The 22464-nt window shown below is 34.8% G+C and overlaps 2 protein-coding genes and 1 long non-coding RNA gene across 4 annotated transcripts; 1 reads left to right on the top strand and 2 right to left on the bottom strand.

Annotated features, from left to right (window-relative positions):
- Positions 1–2642: 2642 nt before the first annotated feature.
- On the bottom strand, positions 2643–4542 carry LOC116140984. Its single transcript, XM_031426552.1, has 5 exons — positions 4482–4542; positions 4333–4423; positions 4041–4237; positions 2811–2986; positions 2643–2711 (listed from the first exon to the last, which is right to left on the bottom strand). The coding sequence occupies exons 1-5, from the start codon at positions 4540–4542 to the stop codon at positions 2643–2645; spliced, it is 594 nt and encodes a 197-aa protein (XP_031282412.1).
- A 5551-nt stretch (positions 4543–10093) lies between these two features.
- LOC116140983 (putative pentatricopeptide repeat-containing protein At1g12700, mitochondrial) lies at positions 10094–10756 on the bottom strand. Its single transcript, XM_031426549.1, has one exon. The coding sequence runs from the start codon at positions 10754–10756 to the stop codon at positions 10094–10096; it is 663 nt and encodes a 220-aa protein (XP_031282409.1).
- Positions 10757–18633: 7877 nt separating this feature from the next.
- LOC116141034 lies at positions 18634–22200 on the top strand. Of its 2 annotated transcripts, none has more exons than XR_004129724.1 (3): positions 18634–19138; positions 20882–21260; positions 21979–22200. It is a non-coding gene; the product is annotated as an uncharacterized LOC116141034 (long non-coding RNA). The 2 variants fall into 2 exon arrangements; XR_004129723.1 differs by having other exon boundaries at positions 20888–21260; positions 21979–22199.
- The last annotated feature ends 264 nt before the right edge of the window (positions 22201–22464 follow it).

The raw sequence follows: 22464 nt of genomic DNA, 5'->3' as shown, positions 1-22464 counted from the left end.
AAAATGAGCATCAATATGTTAAACTTATATTTTCTCTTTTTCATTTGTTTGATAACTAAAAGAAAGATCAGCTTTTTGGGATCCTTCCTTACGTTAAATCTATGTTTTAAAACCCGGCCCGACCCGGTCGGTTGAACTGGTTAAATCAGGACCAAGGCCTTCACCGAGCCAAATTACCAATTTTACTATTCATCAAAAACCCTAGAAATTAGGACGATGATCAGCGAACAATTGAAGGCTGGGATGTTGGGGATTTGGAAGAGAAAGGGCTGGTGAGTGGAAAGGTGGTGACGAAGTTGATTTCCCATGAGTGAAACAATCGGAAATCACAAAAATAAATCGGCGACAACAACGGGCTATTGTCGATGATTGGTGAGGCAAACAGGGGTGGGGCGAGATGGGTTTTGGTCAGGAGGCCGAGGCAGAGTTTTCAACCATAGAAATAGGCCCTATTTGGCATGGGTTGTCAACGCCGACGATTTAATTTGGAGTGTTTTTGCAAGATTTCAAATCTCTAGGGACTTATAGTAATTTTTAGGGGTGTTTTTACTGGATTCCAAACCTTTATTCATGTTGACGTCACCGGTTTGACTTGCTAGTTAAATCGGTTCAACTGGTCAACTCAACACCCGACCACTGTGCTACGTTTCACCCTAGGTCGGGTTTCAAAACACTGCTTCAAATGACAAATAAAATAGAATCAGACTTATTACCGAAATGTCTTTCTCAATTGTTTTGCAATTATGTTGATGGCGAGAAGACAATATATGTATTATTAATATTGAATGTAATATATAGAAGTTTAGTCATATATTATAATTTTCTATCATAATAACAAATATATATATATTCAAAAGGGTCCTAATTAATTAACAAAACAAAGTCATGTGCACATGAGTTCATTTAAAATTCAAAAGGGGTGTTATCAATACAATTCGATTTAAAATATTCAACTCTTAACTTTATTCTATATTTAATCCTATTTTATTCTATTTTAATGAAGATAAATAAAATTTAGGGGCTATTTGGTTGGGGGTTATCTCCCATTACTACAGTAATATCATCTTATATTATTGATATTTTCATGTTTGATTGTAAACTAATATAAGACCTCGGTAATTCTCTAATACCAATAATAATCATTGTTGGTTATATATGTGGTAATCGGATTACCACCATTTTTTTAAGTAATGAGATTACTTGATAATCTTATTTTTGTTACAATTTTATCCCTTGTTAATAAAATTTTAGATATCCTGAGATTACCTAGTTATCTAAATAATTTACAAGAACACCCTTTATTAATAAAAAGTTTAAATTTTAACAAAAACACTCCCACCTACCCAAGCCATTGCCACCACTTTGTTAGGTAATGAGATTACTTGAAATGCTCTATTACCAAAAAGTAATATTTTCCTCGATCAACTGGGTTTTTGATACTTTACATAGGATTTTGATTATTTTAAAAGGTGTATAATATTTTATAATATTTGTTGGTATGTTTCAAATAAACCAATATATACTCCTCTTAGAGGGTTTTTGACGATCTAGAGAGTATACAATATATTTTGATAATAATCTTCGATACATTTCATATTAAACCAATTGTACATGAGTATCTAATTACAACCCTAAAATTTAGCGTATTCTTATGAGAAAATCAACAAGCAAGAAAATTCTTTAAGAGAACACTTTGAAAATTTCAATTCAATGTGACCTTTCCCCCAATAAAGAAATGCAAACAAAAACCGCACTCCCCTGAAATTATATATATTTCAAAAATAAAAATAATGGTGGCGTTTGGTTCCCTATTATCATCCATATTCCCAATCATATTCTCTAAATAATGTTTGGCACATTATTCCAGAAATATTATCCTATTTTTTAATTACTTTTAGATCTCATAAGGTTGTTAATTTCATTAAATACCCCCTGAAAAAAAGTTTAAAAATTAACAAAAACACCCCCGTGACCCATACTTGCCAGATTCCGGCAACCACCGTCAGTGGTAGCTGGAATCTACCACAACGGTGAATTACCAACCGGAATTGGCCAGTAATTCACCGATCTGGCCTTTTCCAGCCAGATCCACAGTGGATCTGGCCGGAAAAGGCCAGATCTGCCCGTCAACGACGGCCAAAGAAATGGCCATTGTTGACCGAAAACGACGGCCATATCTTTGGCCATCGTTTTAGCCTTTTCCAGTCGTCGCGGCCACAGCAGGCTGTAAATCTGGCCTTTTCTGACCAGATTCTGGTGATGATGGCCGGAATCTGGCACTGTAGGTGGTGGGGGTGTTTTTGTCATTTTATATATCAGGGTCTTTAATTAAATTAGTAAACCTAAGGGCTTTTTCATAAATTTTTAAAGTTTATCTCGTAATACTCCTCTATCCAACAACCCAATACTATCCCCAAAATCTTATCCAAAATAATAAACCAAACGCACTCATAATAAATAGGGCACCGACCTTGGGCTCCACTGCTATTACTATTTGAAATTACATTATTACCCTTAATTGATGGCTTTTAAGGCAACTCAAACTCATGGTTTCAGAAACTAACAATGTCACTCTCATCTTTCTTTTGCTTACTTAAATAGACATATTTCTGAGAATTATAAGTTATATATAGTGTCAATTTCTAAGATCGGGTGAAGAGATTGTCCTGGATTGTCAACCCGAAAACAAAATCAAGGGCAGTTTCACCCTCCTGATTTCAAAAATTAACATTATCATCTTTGATTTCAAGAATGATCGTCATTCATTTCATGATTAATTTTAACACTTAGACTTTAAAAATTAAAATTACATTATTAATTTCTAAAAACCAAAAGGGTAAAGCGTTGTAAAATTCAGATGCTCCATTTGTCTTCCTTGTGGGTGTATTGAGTTCTATCAATGGTGGTGGCAGCAAAGGTGAAGCAATGACCATGTTCAAATCTGCCAATCGCTGCATAGGGAATATGGTCTTTAATATGCAAACCCCTAAATACATGTAATGAAACCACAAAAGAAAAAACAAGAAATTCGTAAAGAGGGTCTCCGAATTGATAGACATGCAAACACATTGTCCTCGCACAAGAATATGACAGAGTAAAATTCTTTCTCTTAGATCCCTTAACACATACACCTATTTTCTTTTTGGAATATATATCAAAAACTATATGATACAATTTAAAGCTTAGAGATGCTATAAGTAATTATGTGACTAATTCTTAGTAATCAAACTGAGGAAAAATAAGTTTAACAAAATGATGCTCATTTTAATAGAAGAAGATTCCCAAAATCCATCCAATGTGAAACAAGAATGCAGTTCGACTAGTGTAAGACCTCTTTAAAGTTTGAAGATACCTTCAACAAATGCAAATACCGAAACCAAATCAACTCATATGTCTCATCTAGTTAGAGTGCAAGTAATATAACCCGCGATGGAACCGGATGCTGCTGTACTTCTTGGACAAATCGCAGTCTCGTCCAAAGAACCTAGGTTAGGCCAAAATGACAATATTGCGATACACAATATAGACCTCTTGTCCCTTGTCAGTTTGCGATCATAATTGTATTTAAAGTACTGAATTACTGGCTAGAGAAAGCTAGTTGATAAATACCAATATTCAAGTAGGATTTCCTTTACAAATTCTTGTGTGCATTGGGCATACCAGAGGACTTGTCTTGCCTTAAAAGATACCAACTTTCTTACAAATTTTGGTACTCCTAGAACCTTTGAAATATATCCTTATACCCCAGCAATTGATAACAAAGCCTAATAACAAACAAATCGTGTAGTCATGGACACTAGTAGAAATAAATATGTGTGAAAATCAAATGAGGACAGGTTAAAGATGGAGATGAAAAGAAGACATATTGACAAGACCTTACATTTAGACCCTTCTCATCACTGACACTAAAGGAAAAATTTTCCTAACTTATCATCTATATCAAAGGGTGACAAGGGATCTGATGTATGGGGATGGGAGTATGAAAAATCTTCTTTAACTAAAGCAAAAAGGGAAAATATATAAAAAACTATTGCCATTACCCTTCGGGACTTCATTGCTGGAGGATTTATTTGAGATGTGCTTGGTAAAAATCTCATCCTCTAGAGAGAGTGCCCTTGGTTTTCTTGAAACACAACCTTTGACTCCTTCTGGGAACTTATCAATGTTATGGTTCGTTTCAGTAGTTTTTGCAGCTAGTTTTGTTTCTCCCTTTGGAGCCCATCTTTTCTCTTCATACCTGTAAAATCCATAGTATAATTAGTAGAAGATGATATTAACCAATGCTGTCTTCAAGTTCATTTGATAAATCATAAGCTTCAGTTGATAATTTACTTAGTGCGGATAAATTTCTCAATTCTACTTCTGTCAAAATTCGGTGGTAGTTCTGCCTCCCAGAACTTGTTCGACTTCTCATTACCTGTAGCTATAGAGCAAACAAGCAAATACAAAACTACATTTTCCAACCATAGATCTACTTGTACCTGGTTTTATGAATGAAGAAGGAGAAGAAGAAAAACGACGAATCAAGCTTTTAAGCACCATTTCAGTAGCGTCGTTTGTGCCTTGTGCATCACTCTCTTACAGACGACGAGTCTCCCTCATTCTTATCATGTTGTCTGACACGTACACTTTTTTTTATGGAGTTCCTTTATTGTTACATTAATCTTGTGGATTGGGTGATTGGTTCTACTTTTGGTTCTTGATTATCTTTTCTGCATTATTATTTCATAATGTTTGTTTCAGTTTTAATGTTCTGCAGTGACTGGCATTTGAAACCTAATTTTTCCTTCTGTTGTGCAGTCAAACATTATTTCCATATTTTCTACTTATATATAATGCCTCATATTGTCACTTAGTACTTGGAGATGTGTTTGCGATTTATATTTGGTACTGCTGAAGGTTGTTCTAAGAATTTGACTTTGTAATATATGATGATTTTAGTTAAATTTCTGTATATTGATTCCCTATTTGATTTGTTCATATTTTTGCTACTTGGTTAAATTTGTGCCTTCTGATAGGAGTTACATCCCCGGGGGAAAAATATCTCCACGTCGCTGCCCTGAAATGTATTTGGAGTAATGTAATGTATTGTTTTTGAGTGTCTACTCCTTAATCAAGCTGTAGTTAGTATCTGAACAACATTGAGAGAAATGGGAAGAGGTGAAGTGAAGTGAGGTGGGAGAAGTTTTAGATTCTGTTTAGATAGTTAAGTGAGCAGAGAAAAGGAGAGTAAAAGAAGATAAATAAATATTGGTAATTGAGACACAAATTCGTAACCTTTGATGTACATATTACACACATCTGTGTTGATTGTTTTCTTTTCTTTAGAGGACAAGCATTGTGTACCACTGCTGTTGTCCTTGGAGAAAAGAGCTTGGCATCTCAGATATCAGAGAAAATAGTAATCTTGGAAAATTTTCGCTGCTTGGTTATTGCTATTGTGGTTTATCCATGCTATCTATTTTATTGAGCAAATGTAACGGTTTAACTATCTTGGTGTAGGTTGTACTCTCAGGTGGAGTTCTCTTTATTGTTTTTGGACTCCGATCCTTCCTTTGATCATTGGAGTCATAAAATCACATTATTCATGGTTAGTCTCTACATAATTTTCAAAATATATTTCTCTAGCCAGATACTGAAATGATGAGAAGGAAAAAGCATTCAGCTTTCGTCGGCTCCATATTCTGGTATATGCAAAATTGCAAGATGTAGGGCAGACTGTATAGTAGTATCTTGTAATTTAGAAGCATTCAAATTTAATACTGAGTTTGTAGTATTGACTATGTATTTGTATTTTAAGTTTATATGAAGATGAAAGATTTTTTTGACTTCCAGTCGCTATTGAAATGGTGGAATTGTATCCCAATTTGTATGTTACTGATACCTTCCAAATCTTACTTTTTATGCTATTGAATTGGTGGAATCTTCTCCCAATCTGTCTCTCGCGTTTTCAATACCATTTTCATCAAAACATAATTGTCTTTCTGGGTTTAAATTATAGTATCTTGAATCCTACATATGATCCTGGTTTAGATTATGCAACTGAATCAAAATAATCAATTATTCAATTCGTTAAAAGTATAATCAGGATTATGGGTATTGGTTCTTGTATTACTTAAAGAAAAAACCTCATCAGTCAACCTATAAAAAACTGTTTTAATGCTTATTTTAACTCCCATTTATTTATTGAATTATACAACAATGACATTATTTGACATAGATATCCAAAAAATCCAAGTTGTTGTCAAGAATGAATTTCATTTGGACAAAATAATGTGTAAATATCTACAAGTCCTTCCTTTGTCACATAACCAAAACATGACACCAAATTTTTCTTCCTGGTTACATTGTACAACAAACACTTAACACAAAACCTACTAAACAATAAGGTATACGGAAATTTCAAGCGTTCTCATCCCAACTGTGTTGGGTTTTTCTTTATCATTTGAGTTACGGAAAAAAGGATGCTCAAGTAGCACCATAGCTGATGGCCGCTCTGCAGGATTTCTTCAAAAGTAGCATTGGAGAAAGCCCTTTCCCTCTAAAGATAATGTTTCTGGTATAGGCAGGGTTTTATGCAAGACCTTGAACATAGCTTGAGGCTGACAAATAGAAGATGAGACAATTAAAGTGATTGGTAGAGAAAAGATCATGTGCAAACCCTTACAGAAAATATAAGGACAAAAATGAGCATTTTTTCTCTTTGATTTTGTAAGTAAATCACCATACCAGAAAAGGTAATACTAGCTTTACAAAGAGGCATACAAAGAGACAAATTCAGCCCTTAAAAGAAGGGAAAGAGAGAGAGAGAGAGAGAGAGAGAGGCAATCATGAATTTTAAGGGTTGGATTTGTCTCTTTTTATGCCTCTTTGTAAGGCTAGTATTACTCTACCAGAAATCAAGCTGTAAGCCCATTCAGTAACATGCAAAAGAAAATCATTAACAAGCAGAATATGCTATCAGGAAAGCAAGATATGAAAAAATGTTTAAAATTCTTAAAGTAGAATCTCCCATGTCATTTAAAAGTTTGTAACTAATTAAATCTGGATGCATTTTGAGCAATTAACTATAGAACTCAGTACTCAGAGTGAAAAATTGTAAAAGAGTTGATTACATGAAAAAATGAGAAACTGTCCAAATTAATTCTTCAATGAAAAGAGAATTCGGACTGCAAAAAGAAAGGAGAAGCAATCAACAGTAGTTGCACCTGCTTATTCAGAGATCCAGTGACCTTATGCATGCTAATGAATATATGTTACAATGCATAATTCATTCTAGAAAAGATCTGCAAATAATAGTGCAGAGAATCAAATATACATAAATAAACATTAACTACAATTAATTTACTAATACAAACATTAACCCTTGAACACGATCTATGAAAAGATAATGTTAGAGAAGCATTCTCTCAAATTACAATAGATCAAACAAAACTAATATTCATTACTACATAGTGTTAAAGAATCTTAAAACTCACATGTTTTGCCGTCCCAAAGTCTGCAAGCTTTACAACACCAGATGCATCAACAAGCAAATTTGCGCCTTTAATATCCCGATAAATCATAATAATGTAGATAAGTATACTCATAGGCCAAAGCAATAAGTTTATAACTAAAAAATGTGCCACTTCTCCAACAAAATCCAAATTCAACAAGCAAGTATGTAAAAACAGTCAAGACAGTAAAGCAAGCAGTCATTCAATTCTTCCAAAACATCATTGATAATTTTACTATCGCCTTTTTACAAGATTAAGAATATTTATGGACTTTAGCAATCTGCAAAGTGTAATCATCAACTATAAACAAAGAAGTTGACTCTAATGCTCTGCTCCTTGTCAAGCACCAATTGTTACCTGTGAATTGTCTTTGTGCTATGCAGGTACGCCAGCCCAGAGAAAATATGTCGGGTGAAATTGCGAACTATGGATTCTGTTATAGCTCCAAAATGGTCACAAACATATTTATTAATAGATCTGGGATGAACATACTCCAAATATATGTAAAAGTGATCATAAACCTGTAGTGGAAACAATATTTTATGAACGAATTATATCTGCACTAATACAAACACAGTCAAATCTAGCGTATTCTATAGGAAGAGCCACACACCACTTCACTTCCATAATACTGTACTATATTTGGATGCTTTAAGTGTTGGAGAACAATAATTTCCTGCAACAATTACCACAAATAGGAATAGTTAGTTTTCAAGAAAAATGGACAAAAAAAAAAAAAACCTATGTCCAACTAATCTGACTGAAGTATGGTGCCTTATGTATCCACAATTAACACAGTTGAAGTGGTGATGAACAAGAATTGGAACTTCTAAACAGCATATCAGATTGGTATTATCCCTGGGGATTTAGCAAAGGGAGTGGTAGATTGGTACTGGTCTTAGGTGCTGAGCCAAAATGAGGAAAAGGGTGACTGAGTTTATGCATGCCGCTTATTTTACTGTGAACACAATGTTCAGGCTTGATTTCAATTGACAATCAACTATTGTGGCCAGAATTCATGTATGAAAAATACAAATTCCAATACCATATTGTTGGAATAGAATACTATTGGCAACAAATATTCTAGGGTACGACAAATAATTCAAATCTGCATATTTCTCAGTAAGTATTATTTTGTAACCAACTAAATTATTTGAGAAAGGACCTGAGATAGTGACCTGCTCCAACCTCCAACTACTTTATACATTCAGCAAACTTAGGGTCATCAAGGATGATATCAACCTCCTTCATTGCACAAAAAGCTCCAGTTTCTCTGGCAGCCCATAAAATAGGAAAAAAGATAAAGATTATATTTTGACTGACCACACTAGAGGTGAATGAAATAACCATAAAAATGTTCATGTAGGGTTTTTATGATACATGTCAATTATATTTTGAGTTGACACTTCAAATAAGTATGTCCCAATGCAATTTAACTAATTCTTGAAATTCTTAGTTATGTTAAGGAAGTTTTACATATTGACCATTTATTAATCATCGTATCGACAATCGAAAATTGATAAAACTATTGATAAGATTATCGACCATCTATTTATCATAGCATCGACACTCGAAGATTGATAAAACTATTGATACAAGAACTTAACTATTTTTTATTTTTTATGAGTTGAAAATTGACCCAAATCAATGATTCAAGAGATCATTTCACATATTAACAAATTTTTCAACAGGCTCCATTGTGTTTGCCAGTTTCCTAGAAACTTCCAACTTCTGAAAGTGTTAATTGAAAAATTAAGCAATTTATTAATTATTAAATATCAAATATATAAATATATCTAAAGAATTTGAGTAAAATCTTTGCTAAAGGGGCATTTAAATGAAACAAAAATGTCTATTTCCCCTAAGATTATCTTGAAATTTCCTTTAGATTAAACAGCAAATGAAAGATAATGTAAAAGAAGCTGTCAAAATGTTTTGTTTGCCTTTTGCAGTCTGTCAGAAAATCCCGAATTTATAATTAGAGGAATCAGAAATCAGATGTCACTTATAGTTTAAGGAACAAAAAAAATCATAAATAATCATTAAAGACATCAACAATTATGATTGAAGGACTCTACATATAAAGATAATGGGAACTTATAAAATTGAAGAGCAAAAGATCAGATCATAGGCTATCAAAAAAGATTCACAAATCGCCTCTTACCCGAGGTACCTATGCTAAGAGAGAACAGATTCGGCAGTGTCAATGAGTGAGGCCAAGCAGGGAGAATAATTTCATTCTTCTTAAAAACAAATGATTCCAGCATGCCCACATACAACATAGTTTTTATAGTCAAGTGCATTAGGCTCTTTTGAGGCAAATTGTGAAATATCTCTGAAGCAATTTCGATCCTTCCAGTTTTACACAACCCATAAATGAGGCTGGCAATTTTAAACTTGTAGTTCTCTAAGTGCAAAACAATTTTGCTAACTCCAGAACACCATTCTTACGTATCCCATCAACCAAAATATTATATGTAACTGAGTCAGGTGCGACATTGTAAAGTTTCATCTCATCAAATAGATTCCGTGCATCTCCAACTTTATTTGATAGAAAAAGACTGGTTGACAAAGTGCCACATATAAACACTGTTTGTTTAATTCCCTTTCAAATCATTTCCTTGTAAAGACTCATAGCATTCTCTAATTTCCAAACCTCTTCGGATCATAAATTCAAACAACCAATTAGCCTCCTTTATCTTTCCCTCCTTGCAAATCCCACTTATCATTGTATCATACATCAGTGAGTTAGGGTGCAAGCCTTGATCCGCCATCTCAACAAACAAGCCTTCAGCCTCCTCCAAATTTCCCACAAAACACCAACCATAAATTAGAGAGTTAAAAACAACCACATCTGGCTTAATTCTCTTCCCCTTCATTTCCAAGACCAATTCTTTTGCCTTATCAACCAATTCATCTTTACAAAGACCATCTATAATACTACAATAAGAAACAATATCAGGCTTAAAGATAACATCCCCTTCACCATTACTAGCACCCATTTCTTCATGCAATCCAACCGCAACGCTAGTATTCCCTGTCTGACACAACCCCTTGATCAAGGTCCTATATGTAATCGCATCAGGCCTGACCCCAAACACAGCCATTTTCTTGAACAACTCCATAGCCTCCAAACTCCTATTCTCTAAACACAAACCTTTAATCAAATAAGTGAAAGTCGCAACATTTGGTCTTAAACCCCGCCTCAAAATCCTTCGAAAAACAACAAAACCATCAGGCTTACAACCCTTACTCTCCATAGAGATTAGTAGCTCCTTTGCTTCATTAGATTAGTAGCTCCTTTGCTTCATTAGATCTATGCAGCAAGCAATAACCATCCATCAAAGTTGTATAAGTAACTATGTTTGGTTGCAAACCTCTTTGAATCATTAATTCTAACAATCCATTAGCTTCCTCCATCTTCCCCTCATTGCAAAGCCCACTTATCATTGTAGTAAACGTCACCACATTAGGCTGCAAACCTCTTTGAATCATCAATTCTAACAATCCATTAGCTTCCTCCATCTTCCCCTCCTTGCAAAGCCCACTTATCATTGTAGTAAACGTCACCACATCAGGCCACAAACCACTTTGAATCATCAATTCTAACAATCCATTAGCTTCCTCCATCTTCCCCTCCTTGCAAAGCCCACTTATCATTGTAGTAAACGTCACCACATTAGGCTGCAAACCTCTTTGAATCATCAATTCCAACAATCCATTAGCTTCCTCCATCTTCCCCTCCTTGCAAAGCCCACTTATCATTGTAGTAAACGTCACCACATCAGGCTGCAACCCTCTTTGATTCATCAATTCAAACAACCCATTAGCTTCCTCCATCTTCCCCACCTTGCAAAGCCCACTTATCATTGTAGTGAACGTCACCACATTAGGCTGCAAACCTCTTTGACTCATCAATTCTAACAATCCATTAGCTTCCTCCATCTTCCCCTCCTTGCAAAGCCCATTTATCATTGTACTAAACGTGACCACATTAGGCAGCAAACCTCGTTGACTCATCAATTCCAACAACCCATTAGCTTCATCCATCTTCCCCACATTGCAAAGCCCACTTATCATTGTATTATATGTCACCACATTAGGCTGCAAACCTCTTTGAATCATTAATTCCAAATACCCATTAGCTTCTTCCAATCTTCCCTTCCTTGCAAAGCCCACTTATCATTGTATTATACGTCCGCAAATCAGGCTGCAAACCTCTTTGAATCATCAATTCTAACCATCCATTAGCTTCCTCTATCTTCCCCACCTTGCAAATCTCACTTATCATTGTATTATATGCCACCACATTAGGCTGCAAACCCCTTTGAATCATTAATTCCAAATACCCATTAGCTTCTTCGATCTTCCTCTCCTTGCAAAGCCCACTTATCATTGTATTATACATCACCACATAGGTTGGAAACCTTGATCCACCATTTCTTCATGTATCCTAAGTGCGATACTCATATTCCTTGTTCGACACAACCCGCTAATCAAAGTCCCATATGTAATCACGTTAGGCCTAACCCCAAACACAACCATTTTCTTTAACAACTCCACAGCCTCCATACTCCTATTCTCCAAACACAAACCTTTAATCAAAGAAGTAAAAGTCACAACATTAGGGCTAGAACCCCACCTCAAAATCCTCCCCAAAACAACAAAACCATCACAAACTCCACCCACATTGCAAAAGTAATTAATCAAAATAGTCAAAGTAATTAAATCTGGCAACAACCCCATTGAATCCACTCGCTTGTAAAACAAAATAACGTCTTCATAAAACTTCTTCTTAGCAAGAGCTCCAAACAATCCGTTGAATGATGAAATTGGTGGTTTGGGCTGCATATGAATCATGTATCCAAAGAAATGTCGTGCTTCATCAAGAGTGACATTACCTTCTTTACAATCATTTTTGAGGAATTTCTCAAGCTGGGTTACTTTAAGCACTAAATCTTGTGGAATAGTTGTAGTCACTTCACCTGGTTTTGTGTATAAAGAAGGAGAAGAAGAAAAACGACAAATCAAGCTTTTGAGCAACATTTCAGTGGCACCATTTGTGGAAGCTAAACATTCATCTTTCGTTTTTATATATTTTTATTTACATTTTTATCTTAATTAAAATTGACATTGGGGACTTAATGGAAACTAGGTGGGGGCTATTTAGCATCACTTTTTAACCATAGTATGTGTACATCTAGCATTTCTCTTATCAATTTATATATATGATTAATTTTTTTTTATTAATATCATTTACACCTTAGAAGAAAATAAGTGAGTGCGTTTCGTCATCACTCTTTAATCTTTATCACTTGAAAAATAGTCTTTGTACATCTAGTATTTTTCTTATCAGTTTATATATATGATTAATTTTTTTTTATTAATATCATTTACACCTTAGAAGAAAATAAGTGAGTGCGTTTCGTCATCACTCTTTAATCTTTATCACTTGAAAAATAGTCTTTGTACATCTAGTATTTTTCTTATCAGTTTATATATATGATTAATTTTTTTTTATTAATATCATTTACACCTTAGAAGAAAATAGGTGAGTGCCTTTGGTTTAGAAAATGTTGTATTACTGAGAATGTTATATTAATAAAATGATAGATTATCTTGAGGGTGCGTTTGGTTCAGAGAATGTTAAATTATTGAGAGTTGTGACTAAAAAGTTAAATTACCTTAAAGATTACTATGAATCTTTAGAAAAATGTGTTTGGTTAGTTGAATAAATTAATGGGTATGTTATACTAATATGTTTGGTTGGGAGAAATAAATTTGTGAATATGTTATTTAAATTACTAAATTACCCTCTTTATAAATATCAATATAATATCATTTTTATTATTAATTTTTGAATAATTTTAATAACCCCCAACATTTCAAATTTAGCTAAAACAACCCCACTTATATAAAACTTTAATTTATAACAAAATCACCCCCACCACCCCAAGCCATTGGCCGCCACCGCCATTCGCTACCGAAAGTCATTTGGAGTTGTCATGAGTAGCCGAGAGGCACTGGGAGGCTCCAATATGGTCGTTTCAAGCCATATTGATGGCCAAAAATGCCATATCATAGTAGATCTAACCATTAACAGCCAAATCTATTCCGGCCAAAATAGATATAGCCGTTAGCGGCCATATTTAATCCAGATATGGCCAATAAAGGCCATGGATCTAGCCATAATAGATCTAGCCATTTCGGCCATCAATATGACTAGAAACAGCCATATTGGAGCCTTCCAGTGATAATGGGCTACTCATGGTGATTTCCAACAGCAGCCGACGGTGGTTAGCTGGCGGCAGGTGGGTAGGGGTGGTGGGTTGGGTGGGTTGCGATTAGTTTTGAATTCAATGGTAATTTTGCCCAAAAAGTTAACTAATTGGGGTTAAATAGTAAACGTTAAATTCATGTAAATTAATTTAAAAATAAGGGTATTATTGTCCTAAAATTTTATTACTAAGGGATATAATTATAACAAAAATAAGATTACCTTGGTAGTCTTACAATACCTAAGAAAATGGAGGTTATCAAATTATCTCCAATATTGCCAACAATAACAATTATTGGTATTGGAAAATTACCGAAATCTTATATTACTTGACAACCAAATGTGGTTATCAAGTAATATAAGATGGCATAACCTCAGTAATCCCATATAATAAATTGCAAAGTTTCTATACATTTTATTTATGATTTATCTCTTCTATTAAGTTTCTTTCTTGAAAAAACATATTATCTCTCCTAAAATTTAAAGAGTCTATTGGATTTGAATAAAAATTTTGTTCTTTATATTTAACAATAAAGCTATGGACACCGATATTTTTGTACCGAAAATGTGTACCGGACTACGTGTCCCCTGACTCACACCAGCAATCCAGACGCGTTATTAAATATTTTTCTAGTGAACAGTCGTCCATCAAATATGGACGGCCGTTCACTTACATGGACTCCCGTCCATATTATATGGACACCTGTCCATAAGTAAAATGGAATAAAATATTTTTATAAAAATTAGGGACGACTGTTCATAGGTTATGGACGGCTGTCCCTAAATATTGAACGGGAGTTCATATTTTAATGGACGCCCGTCCATTAGCAATTTTTTTTTAAAAATTAAAAAAACATTTAGGGATGGCCGTTCATCATTTATGGATGGCCCTCCATTTATTTTGGACAGGTGCCAGCAAATAATGGACGCCCGTCCTTAACCAAAACATGAAAAAAAAAAAAAAAAAAAAACTTTTGGGACGGCCATCCATAACTTATGGATGGGCGTCCGCAAATAAACTTGATTTGTAGTTTGTGTAAGCAATGCTCTCAACTCTGAATTGTCTGTAACTTTAGTGAGCTCAAGATCATATACGTCACAGCAAAGGTAGTTAGCCATGGCAGCAATTAAACTTGATTTTCCAGATCCTGGCACCCCATAAAGCAAATAACCACGTTTCCAAGCGCGTCCAACATTGTGGTAAAACACTTTGCCATTAGAAAACACGGTTAAATCGTCTATTATCTACTTCTTGAGTTAAGGTTCAAGTGCTAAGGTTTGGAAAGTAGAAGGGTGACAAAATGGAACAGAAACCCATCCTGACTCGTAGGAGGCATGGCCATTGTTATTAAAGAGTCTTCTCTCACGAGAGACACGCTCAAAGTTCATAGTAAAAAGTCTTCATCACGTGAGAGGAGAGAAGACTGCCCACGCATGTTGCCTAACTTCTCATCTTCCATAACCTTCTGTAACTCACTCGACGTTGTTTCAAAGCTCATAACCAATGGCTTCTTCTATGTCTTCCTCTGCTTCTTCTTTCTCTACATCTTTTCACGCTTTCGCACAACCCAAAACGCACCCCACTTCTTCTTCCATCTTCCCCTTCATGCAAATCCCCTTCATTTACACCTTAGAAGAAAATAAGTGAGTGTGTTTGGTCATCACTCTTTAATCTTTATCGGTTGAAAAATAGTCTTTGTACATCTAACATTTCTCTTATTAGTTTATATATATGATTAATTTTTTTTTATTAATATCATTTACACCTTAGAAGAAAATAGGTGAGTGCGTTTGGTTTAGGGAATGTTGTATTACTGAGAATGTTATATTAATAAAATGATATATTACCTTGAGGGTGCGTTTGGTTCAAGGAATGTTGGATTACTGAGAATAGTAGATTACTAAAAAGTTAAATTACCTTAAAAATTACTAGGAATCTTTAGGAAAATATGTTTGGTTAGTTGGAATAAATTAGTAGGTATGTTATACTAATATGTTTGGTTGGGAGAAATAAATTTGTGAATATGTTATTTAAATTACTAAATTGCCCTCTTTTTAACTATTAATATAATATTATTTTTATCATTAATTTTTGAATAATTTTTTATAACCCCCAACATTTCAAATTTAGATAAAGCACCCCCGCTTATATAAAACTTTAATTTATAACAAAATCACCCCTACCACCCCAAGCCATTGCTTGCCACTACCATTTGCTGCCGGAAGTCATGTGGAGTCGCTGTGAGTAGCCGAGAGACACTGGGAGGCTCCGATATGATCGTTTCAAGCCATATTGATGGTCGAAAATGTCATATCAGAGTAGATCTAGCCATTCACAGGTCGGAATAGATTTGGCCATTAATGTCATATTTCATCCAGATATGGCCAATAAAGGCTATGGATCTGGCCAGAATAGATCTAGCCATTTCCAGCCAAATCTACTCCGATATGGACATTTTTTGCCATCAATATGGTTAGAAACGGCCATATTAGAGCCTCCCGGTGACAATGGGCTACTCACGGTGATTTCTAAAGCGCGACCGACGGTGGTTTGGCTGGCAGCAGGTGGGTAAGGGTGGTGGGTTGGGTGGGCTGCAATTAGTTTTGAATTCAAGGGTAATTTTGCCCAAAAAGTTAATTAATTGGGATTAAATAGTAAAAGTCAAATTCATGTAAATTAATTTAAAAATAAAGGTATTATTGTCCTAAAATTTTATTAATAAGGGATAGAATCATAACAAAAATAAGATTACCTTGGTAGTCTTACAATACCTAAGAAAATAGAGGTTATCAGATTATCTCCAATATTACCAACAATAACAACTATTGGTATTAGAAGATTATTAGAGTCTTATATTACTTGACAACCAAACGTGGTTATCAAGTAATATAAGATGAGATAACCTCAGTAATCACATATAACCTCCAACCAAATGCCCCCTAAAGATTATTGTAAATGTTTAAGAAAATGTGTTTAGTTAGGTCGGAATAAATTGATAGGTATGTTATATTTGTTAGGTTGGAATAAACTGGTGGGAATGTTATATAGATTACTAAATTGCTTTCTTTTTTAAATATTAATATAATATCATTTTTATTATTTTTTTAATCATTTCTTTTAACGCATTACATTTGAAATTTTGATAAAATATTGCAACCGTATAAAAGTTTAATTTATGACAAAATCACCCCCACCCACCCAAGCCACTGTTGCTACTATCGGCAATCATCAAAACGATGCATGATCGACCGAATCTAGCCAGCCGTACGCCAATCTGGCCGTGGATCTGGCCAGAATTCTCGCCATTTCTAGCCAGATCAGATCCATTCCAGCGTCGTGGGCCAAAAATCTAGCCGCTAATTGCTAAATCCATTGACCTAGCTGAAAACAGCCAGATCAATGCATGACAGGCCATATCTGGCCAATCATGCGCATTTTGACGACTGCCTGCAACCGGCGGTGGTTGCCTAGCAGGCAGCAGTCGTCTTAGGTGGCCTATAATTTGTTTTAAATATAAGGGCATTATTGTCCAAAAACTTAATTAATTAAGAGTAAAATTGTAATGGCAGGTTCATGTAAATTAATTTCAAAATAAGAGCATTTTTGTCTAAAAATTCTATTAATAAGGGATAAATTATAAGAAAATTAATCTTATCATTTAATCATAAAATACCTAAGAAAATATAGGTAATCAGATAACCACTTATATAATCAACAGTAATTATTATTGGTTTTAGAAGATTACCGAAATCTTATATTGCTTGACAACCAAACGTGGTAATCTAAGTAATAAGATTTGGTTTTAGAAGATTATCGGAATTTTATATTGCTTGACAACCAAACGTGATAATCTAAGTAATATAAGATGACATTATCTCAATAACAAGAGTTAACCCCAACCAAATAGCAAATGTTGAAAAGGATGTAAAAATGCATGGAAAATTTTAAATTTTAATAAAGTAATTTATAAAAATGTGGGTACAAAATAATTGATTTGTTTAAAAGCATATTATAGTTTTTTTTTTATTCATTCATACTAATCAAGTAATACACTAAGTTTGTAAATATACCGTCAAAGATACAATAAATCATTATTTTGTTTGTACGTGTCATGGACGGACGAAAGTAAAATGAATACACCTGAATGTATTCGTTAGTAACATGAATACACTTGAATGTATTCGTTATCCACTGATAAAATAAATGAATAATCTTGAATACGATAAAGCATTACCATTCTTCATTTCAAAGTTGTTCCAGTTGCTCTTGACAAACCTGGTATATGAAAAAAGTAAATTTAACGATCATTATTTGCAAATCCTATTAGAGCATCTCCAAATAACTCTTTATATAATCCAACTTTTATCCATAGAAATAAAAGTTCAACAGACTATTTATTCTTTAAATATAAATTAAAGAGTGAGTTTGACTCTTCACATTTAGATAGTCAAATTTCACTCTCTATCCTAATTTTAAATAATAAATTGCAAGTTTCTATGAATTTTATTTATAATATATCTATTCTATTAAGTTTTTTCTTTAAAAAACATATTCTCTCTCTTAAAATTTAAAGAGTATATTAGTTTTGAATAAAAAATTTATTCTTTATATTTAAAAACCAACGATAATGCTAAACTCTTTAAAATAAAGAGCATCATTAGTATACTATTAGTAATAATTCCTATGTATTACCTACCAAAGGTGTTAAATCTTAGAGATTGGTAATAGGCAATATTCACAAGGTTAGATTTATTATGATGGCTTTGAGTGAGAAATCATATTTATGGATAAATGTTTTGGGAGAGTTGGGGTGGGCTTCGTTTTTATAGTTCTAAATTCGACTTGAAGAAGCTGAGACCCATGATTCTTAAGGGAATTGAAAATCGCGCCAAGGACTATCCGGTTGGAGGCATGGTCCCTGTTGCAGTGGAAGTTCTTAAAGCCAGAGCTTTGATGATTCAAGGCATCTCCACCTTTATGAAACTTGTTCCTGTTCAGGCTTGCAAGTAAGCTTAAGTCTATCTAACGAACAACTCTTCATGTTATGTCATGCATTGCGATAATCTCAATGTTTTCAACTGTGGGTGCGGGACCATGATTGTTTTGTTTAACTCTTGGTTGAGACCTTCGAGGTTTAAAGGCTTTGTACATGTAGCTATGGGTGTCTCACCTCCAGGCTGACTTCCATCGCTCATCTGGATCCAGATTCTCCTCCTCCTCATCGTCCCCCTCTACTGCTTCAGTTTCTTCTCGTCAGATCTCGATATCTCCAACAGCTACGTCAGAAACTCCTCCTTAGCTTCTCTTTCCTCCGCCTCTCTCTTCTTCCCTTTTTCCCTTTCTCGAAAGTTAGTGCTCTCTCAGGTAACACTCCAATACTCTTTAGGCTTACACCATCTTCCAATTTTTCTTCTATTTTCTGCCTTTATTTATTTTTTACTTTTTGTGTTTTTGTTTTGGGTTTTGTTGTTTCGGCGTATTTTATATGTTTTTGATTCTAAAACACAATCTGATATAAAATTAATGAAATGGGTTTGCATCAATTCTTGAATTTATTTATTTTCCTGTTTATGAACTCAAACGAACGAACTTTTCTTTGTTCAAATTTGCTCACTTTTAAATTGAACTCAAGAAATCTTGAATTAGGTTAATTTAATTACGTACAACCCAGCTGAATCTATTGAAAACTGAACTCACAAAATGGGTCTCAGGATGATTTTGAGTTGGGTGTTAAAAGTTTTCAAGCTGTATAGCGTGGCCTTTTCAGTGTTAGGGTTGAGCCACCTTTACCTTTAACACGGTCCAATCAGTTCTTCAATTTAACTCCTACAATGGGTTGAATATATATATGTTAGTAACCGGAGAGTCCGAGCCAGCTTGTGCATTCCTCAACTAATCCCCAGAGTCCATTAAATATTTTTTGTAATTGAAAATCTGATTGTTTGTCGGCTTAGTTGGGATTATTTAGACAGTTGAGGGTAGACGTGGGCATCTGATTTGAAACTGTGTACTAGTGTTGTACACCATGTATAATTTGTGAGATATTGAATGTGTGATTTTATTTCGGCTTATTTGGTATTAGACAGTTGTTTGTAGGTGTGTGCATTTGATTGAAACTGTGTACTAGTGTTTTTGAGAAGTGGCGGCCTTGTTCGGAGGTGCAGCTAGATTGGTGCAGTGTTTGTAGATTCAGGGAGTTTGCAGCAGCAGCAGTTTGCAATTTTTTGTGCTTGCCTGGGGATGTTGCATGTTGTTCTGGGTTGGCTGGTTGTGTTTGCTGTTTCTACAGTGCTTTTTCTGTTTGGAATTGCTGCAGCAGATTTTAGCACTTTTTTGTTTGCAAGGAAGTTTTGGAGGGATGAAGGTTTCTCCAGAGTTGCAGCATGTCTCTGCATTTGGTGGAGGTCTGGGAGATTCTTGCAGCGTGTTCGGTGTTGTGTAGTATTGGTGGGTCTTGGCAGTTTCTTGTCCTGGAAATGCAGCCACTTTGCTTCATGTTTGCTAGTGGTTCAGGGCCTGATGTCTGTAGTTTGTGCGGGGAATGAGGTGGGGGGGAAATCCCCACAATTCTAGGATTTTTTCCCTTAGTTCGGGGCAGGGACAGGAATTTCCCGTCATCCCTGTAGTGGGGACAGGACATGGACGGGGAATGGGACATCTGGCCTCGGCCCACCCTGTTGCCCTCCTGACTTGTATGCAGTGTAAGAAACCAAGTGGTTTAATCTGAGTTAAAGCACCCCATGTAGGACACAACATGATAAATTCCTTTGATTCAATGCAAGTTTATGTTTCTATGGATTTTTGCATTGAACCAAATGAGCATCCCCCTAGACCATCAAGAATCCATGGTTGGACTGACTAATATAGTAATATGCGGATCTATCAAGCATATCTTGTTACAACAATATGACAGTTATTGTTGTTTCTGTTAAATATTGTGGCTAAAGAAACTGCTTTGTATTAGAATAAGTTTATTGATAATTTAGTACTCGTTGTGATTTTTTTATCTTTTTCGATTTTCCTGTTTTACAAATAATCTAAGTTTGTTGGCCATTGATTACATTTTCCCATATTAATAAGAGTTTTATTTGCTTATTTGTTCCATAGCTGTAGGTAATGAGAAGTCGAACAAGTTCTGGGAGGCAGAACTACCATCAAATTTTGACAGAAGTAGAATTGAGAAATTTATCCGCACCAAATTATCAACTGAAGCTTATGATTTATCAAATAAACTTGAGGACACGATTGGTTAATATCATCTACTACTAATTATACTATGGATTTTACAGGTATGAAGAGAAAAATGGTCTCCAAAGGGTGAAACAGAACCAGCTGCAAAACCTGCTGAAACAAACCGTAACATTAACAAGTTCCCAGAAGGTGTCAAAGGTGGTGTTTCAAGAAAACCAAGGGCACTTTCTCTTGAGGATGAGATTTTTACTAAGCACATGTCTCAAATAACTCCTCCAGCAATGAAGTTCCAAGGGTAATGGCAATAGTTGTTTATATGTTTTCCCTTTTTGCTTTAGTTAAAGAAAATGTTTACTTCAATTACCAGGAAAGATGTTTGATACTCCATCTCCATACATCAGATCCCTTGTTACCCTTTGATATAGATGATAAGTTAGGCCAATTTTTCCTTTAGTGTCAGTGATGAGAAGGGTCTAAATGTAAGGTCTTGTCAATACGTCTTCTTTTCTTCTCCATCTTTAACCTATCCTCATTTTATTACATGATTTACACGGTTGTTTATCAATTGCTGGGGTATAGGGATATATTTCAAAGGTTCTAGGAGTACCAAAATTTGTAAGAAAGTTGTTATCTTTTAAGGCAAGACATGTCCACTGGTATGCCCAATGCACACAAGAATTTGTGAAGGAAATCTTGCCTGAATATTGGCATCAACTATCTTTCTCTTACTTTATATACCTCGCAAACGGACACGAGGCAAGAGTAGACCTGGGCATTTGGGACCGGTTCCAAAAAACTGGCCCAAAAAACCAATCCTAGGAGGCCTAGTCCCAAACTCGGACCAGGCCCATGGAGGGACCGGTCCCTAGATTGGGCCCTCCTCCAAGGCCCAATCTAGGTTGACAGAAGGAAAAAAATAATCACCAAGCTTAAATGGAACTAACTGGCGATAAAAGACACTTTATCACAATATGTAATATTTCTAATTTCTTCAGTGAATTTTGTGGTTGCAGGAGCAAATTTGTCAGACTCAGGCCATGGAACTAATAGAGATATCCAACTAGTAGTTGCAATAGAAGTCGCTAAGTTTACAAACTGAGTGAAAATTGCATTGATAGCAACGAGAATTGGTGACTTTGCGCATCCTTTCAGATCATAGTAAGCTGGACAATCTTTCAAGATTTCATTTCCAGATTCTTTTGTTTTCCAAATACAAAGAAAACAGAAACACAATCGTCATGTAACATTTTTGCAGCAAAATGTTTTCTTTATTATTGTACATTAATAAATAGAACGCAACATCAATATTAATTTTTAATAATCCCCAACATTTCAAATTTAGCTAAAACGCCCTCACTTATATAAAACTTTAATTTATAAGAAAATCACTCCCACCACTCCAAGCCATTGTCCGCCTCGCCATTTGCCGTCGGAAGTCGTCTGGAGTCGTCGTGAGTAGTCGAGAGACACTGAGAGGCTTCAATATGGTCTTTTCAAGC

This window comes from Pistacia vera, unplaced genomic scaffold (genome assembly GCF_008641045.1).
Source record: "Pistacia vera cultivar Batoury unplaced genomic scaffold, PisVer_v2 Contig39, whole genome shotgun sequence".
In the NCBI taxonomy this organism is placed as follows: Eukaryota; Viridiplantae; Streptophyta; class Magnoliopsida; order Sapindales; family Anacardiaceae; genus Pistacia; species Pistacia vera.
This window is presented reverse-complemented; position numbering and strand designations above follow the sequence as displayed.

Excerpts from the sequence above, each read along its gene's own strand:
- LOC116140984 (XM_031426552.1), bottom strand. The coding sequence starts at position 4,542 with ATGGTGCTTAAAAGCTTGATTCGTCGTTTTTCTTCTTCTCCTTCTTCA. Across the intron at positions 4,238-4,332 it reads GAGAAATTTATCCGCACTAA|GTATGAAGAGAAAAGATGGG; the intron begins GTAAATTATCAA and ends TGGATTTTACAG. Across the intron at positions 2,987-4,040 it reads CAGCAATGAAGTCCCGAAGG|GGGTTTGCATATTAAAGACC; the intron begins GTAATGGCAATA and ends ACATGTATTTAG.
- LOC116140983 (XM_031426549.1), bottom strand. The coding sequence starts at position 10,756 with ATGGAGAGTAAGGGTTGTAAGCCTGATGGTTTTGTTGTTTTTCGAAGG.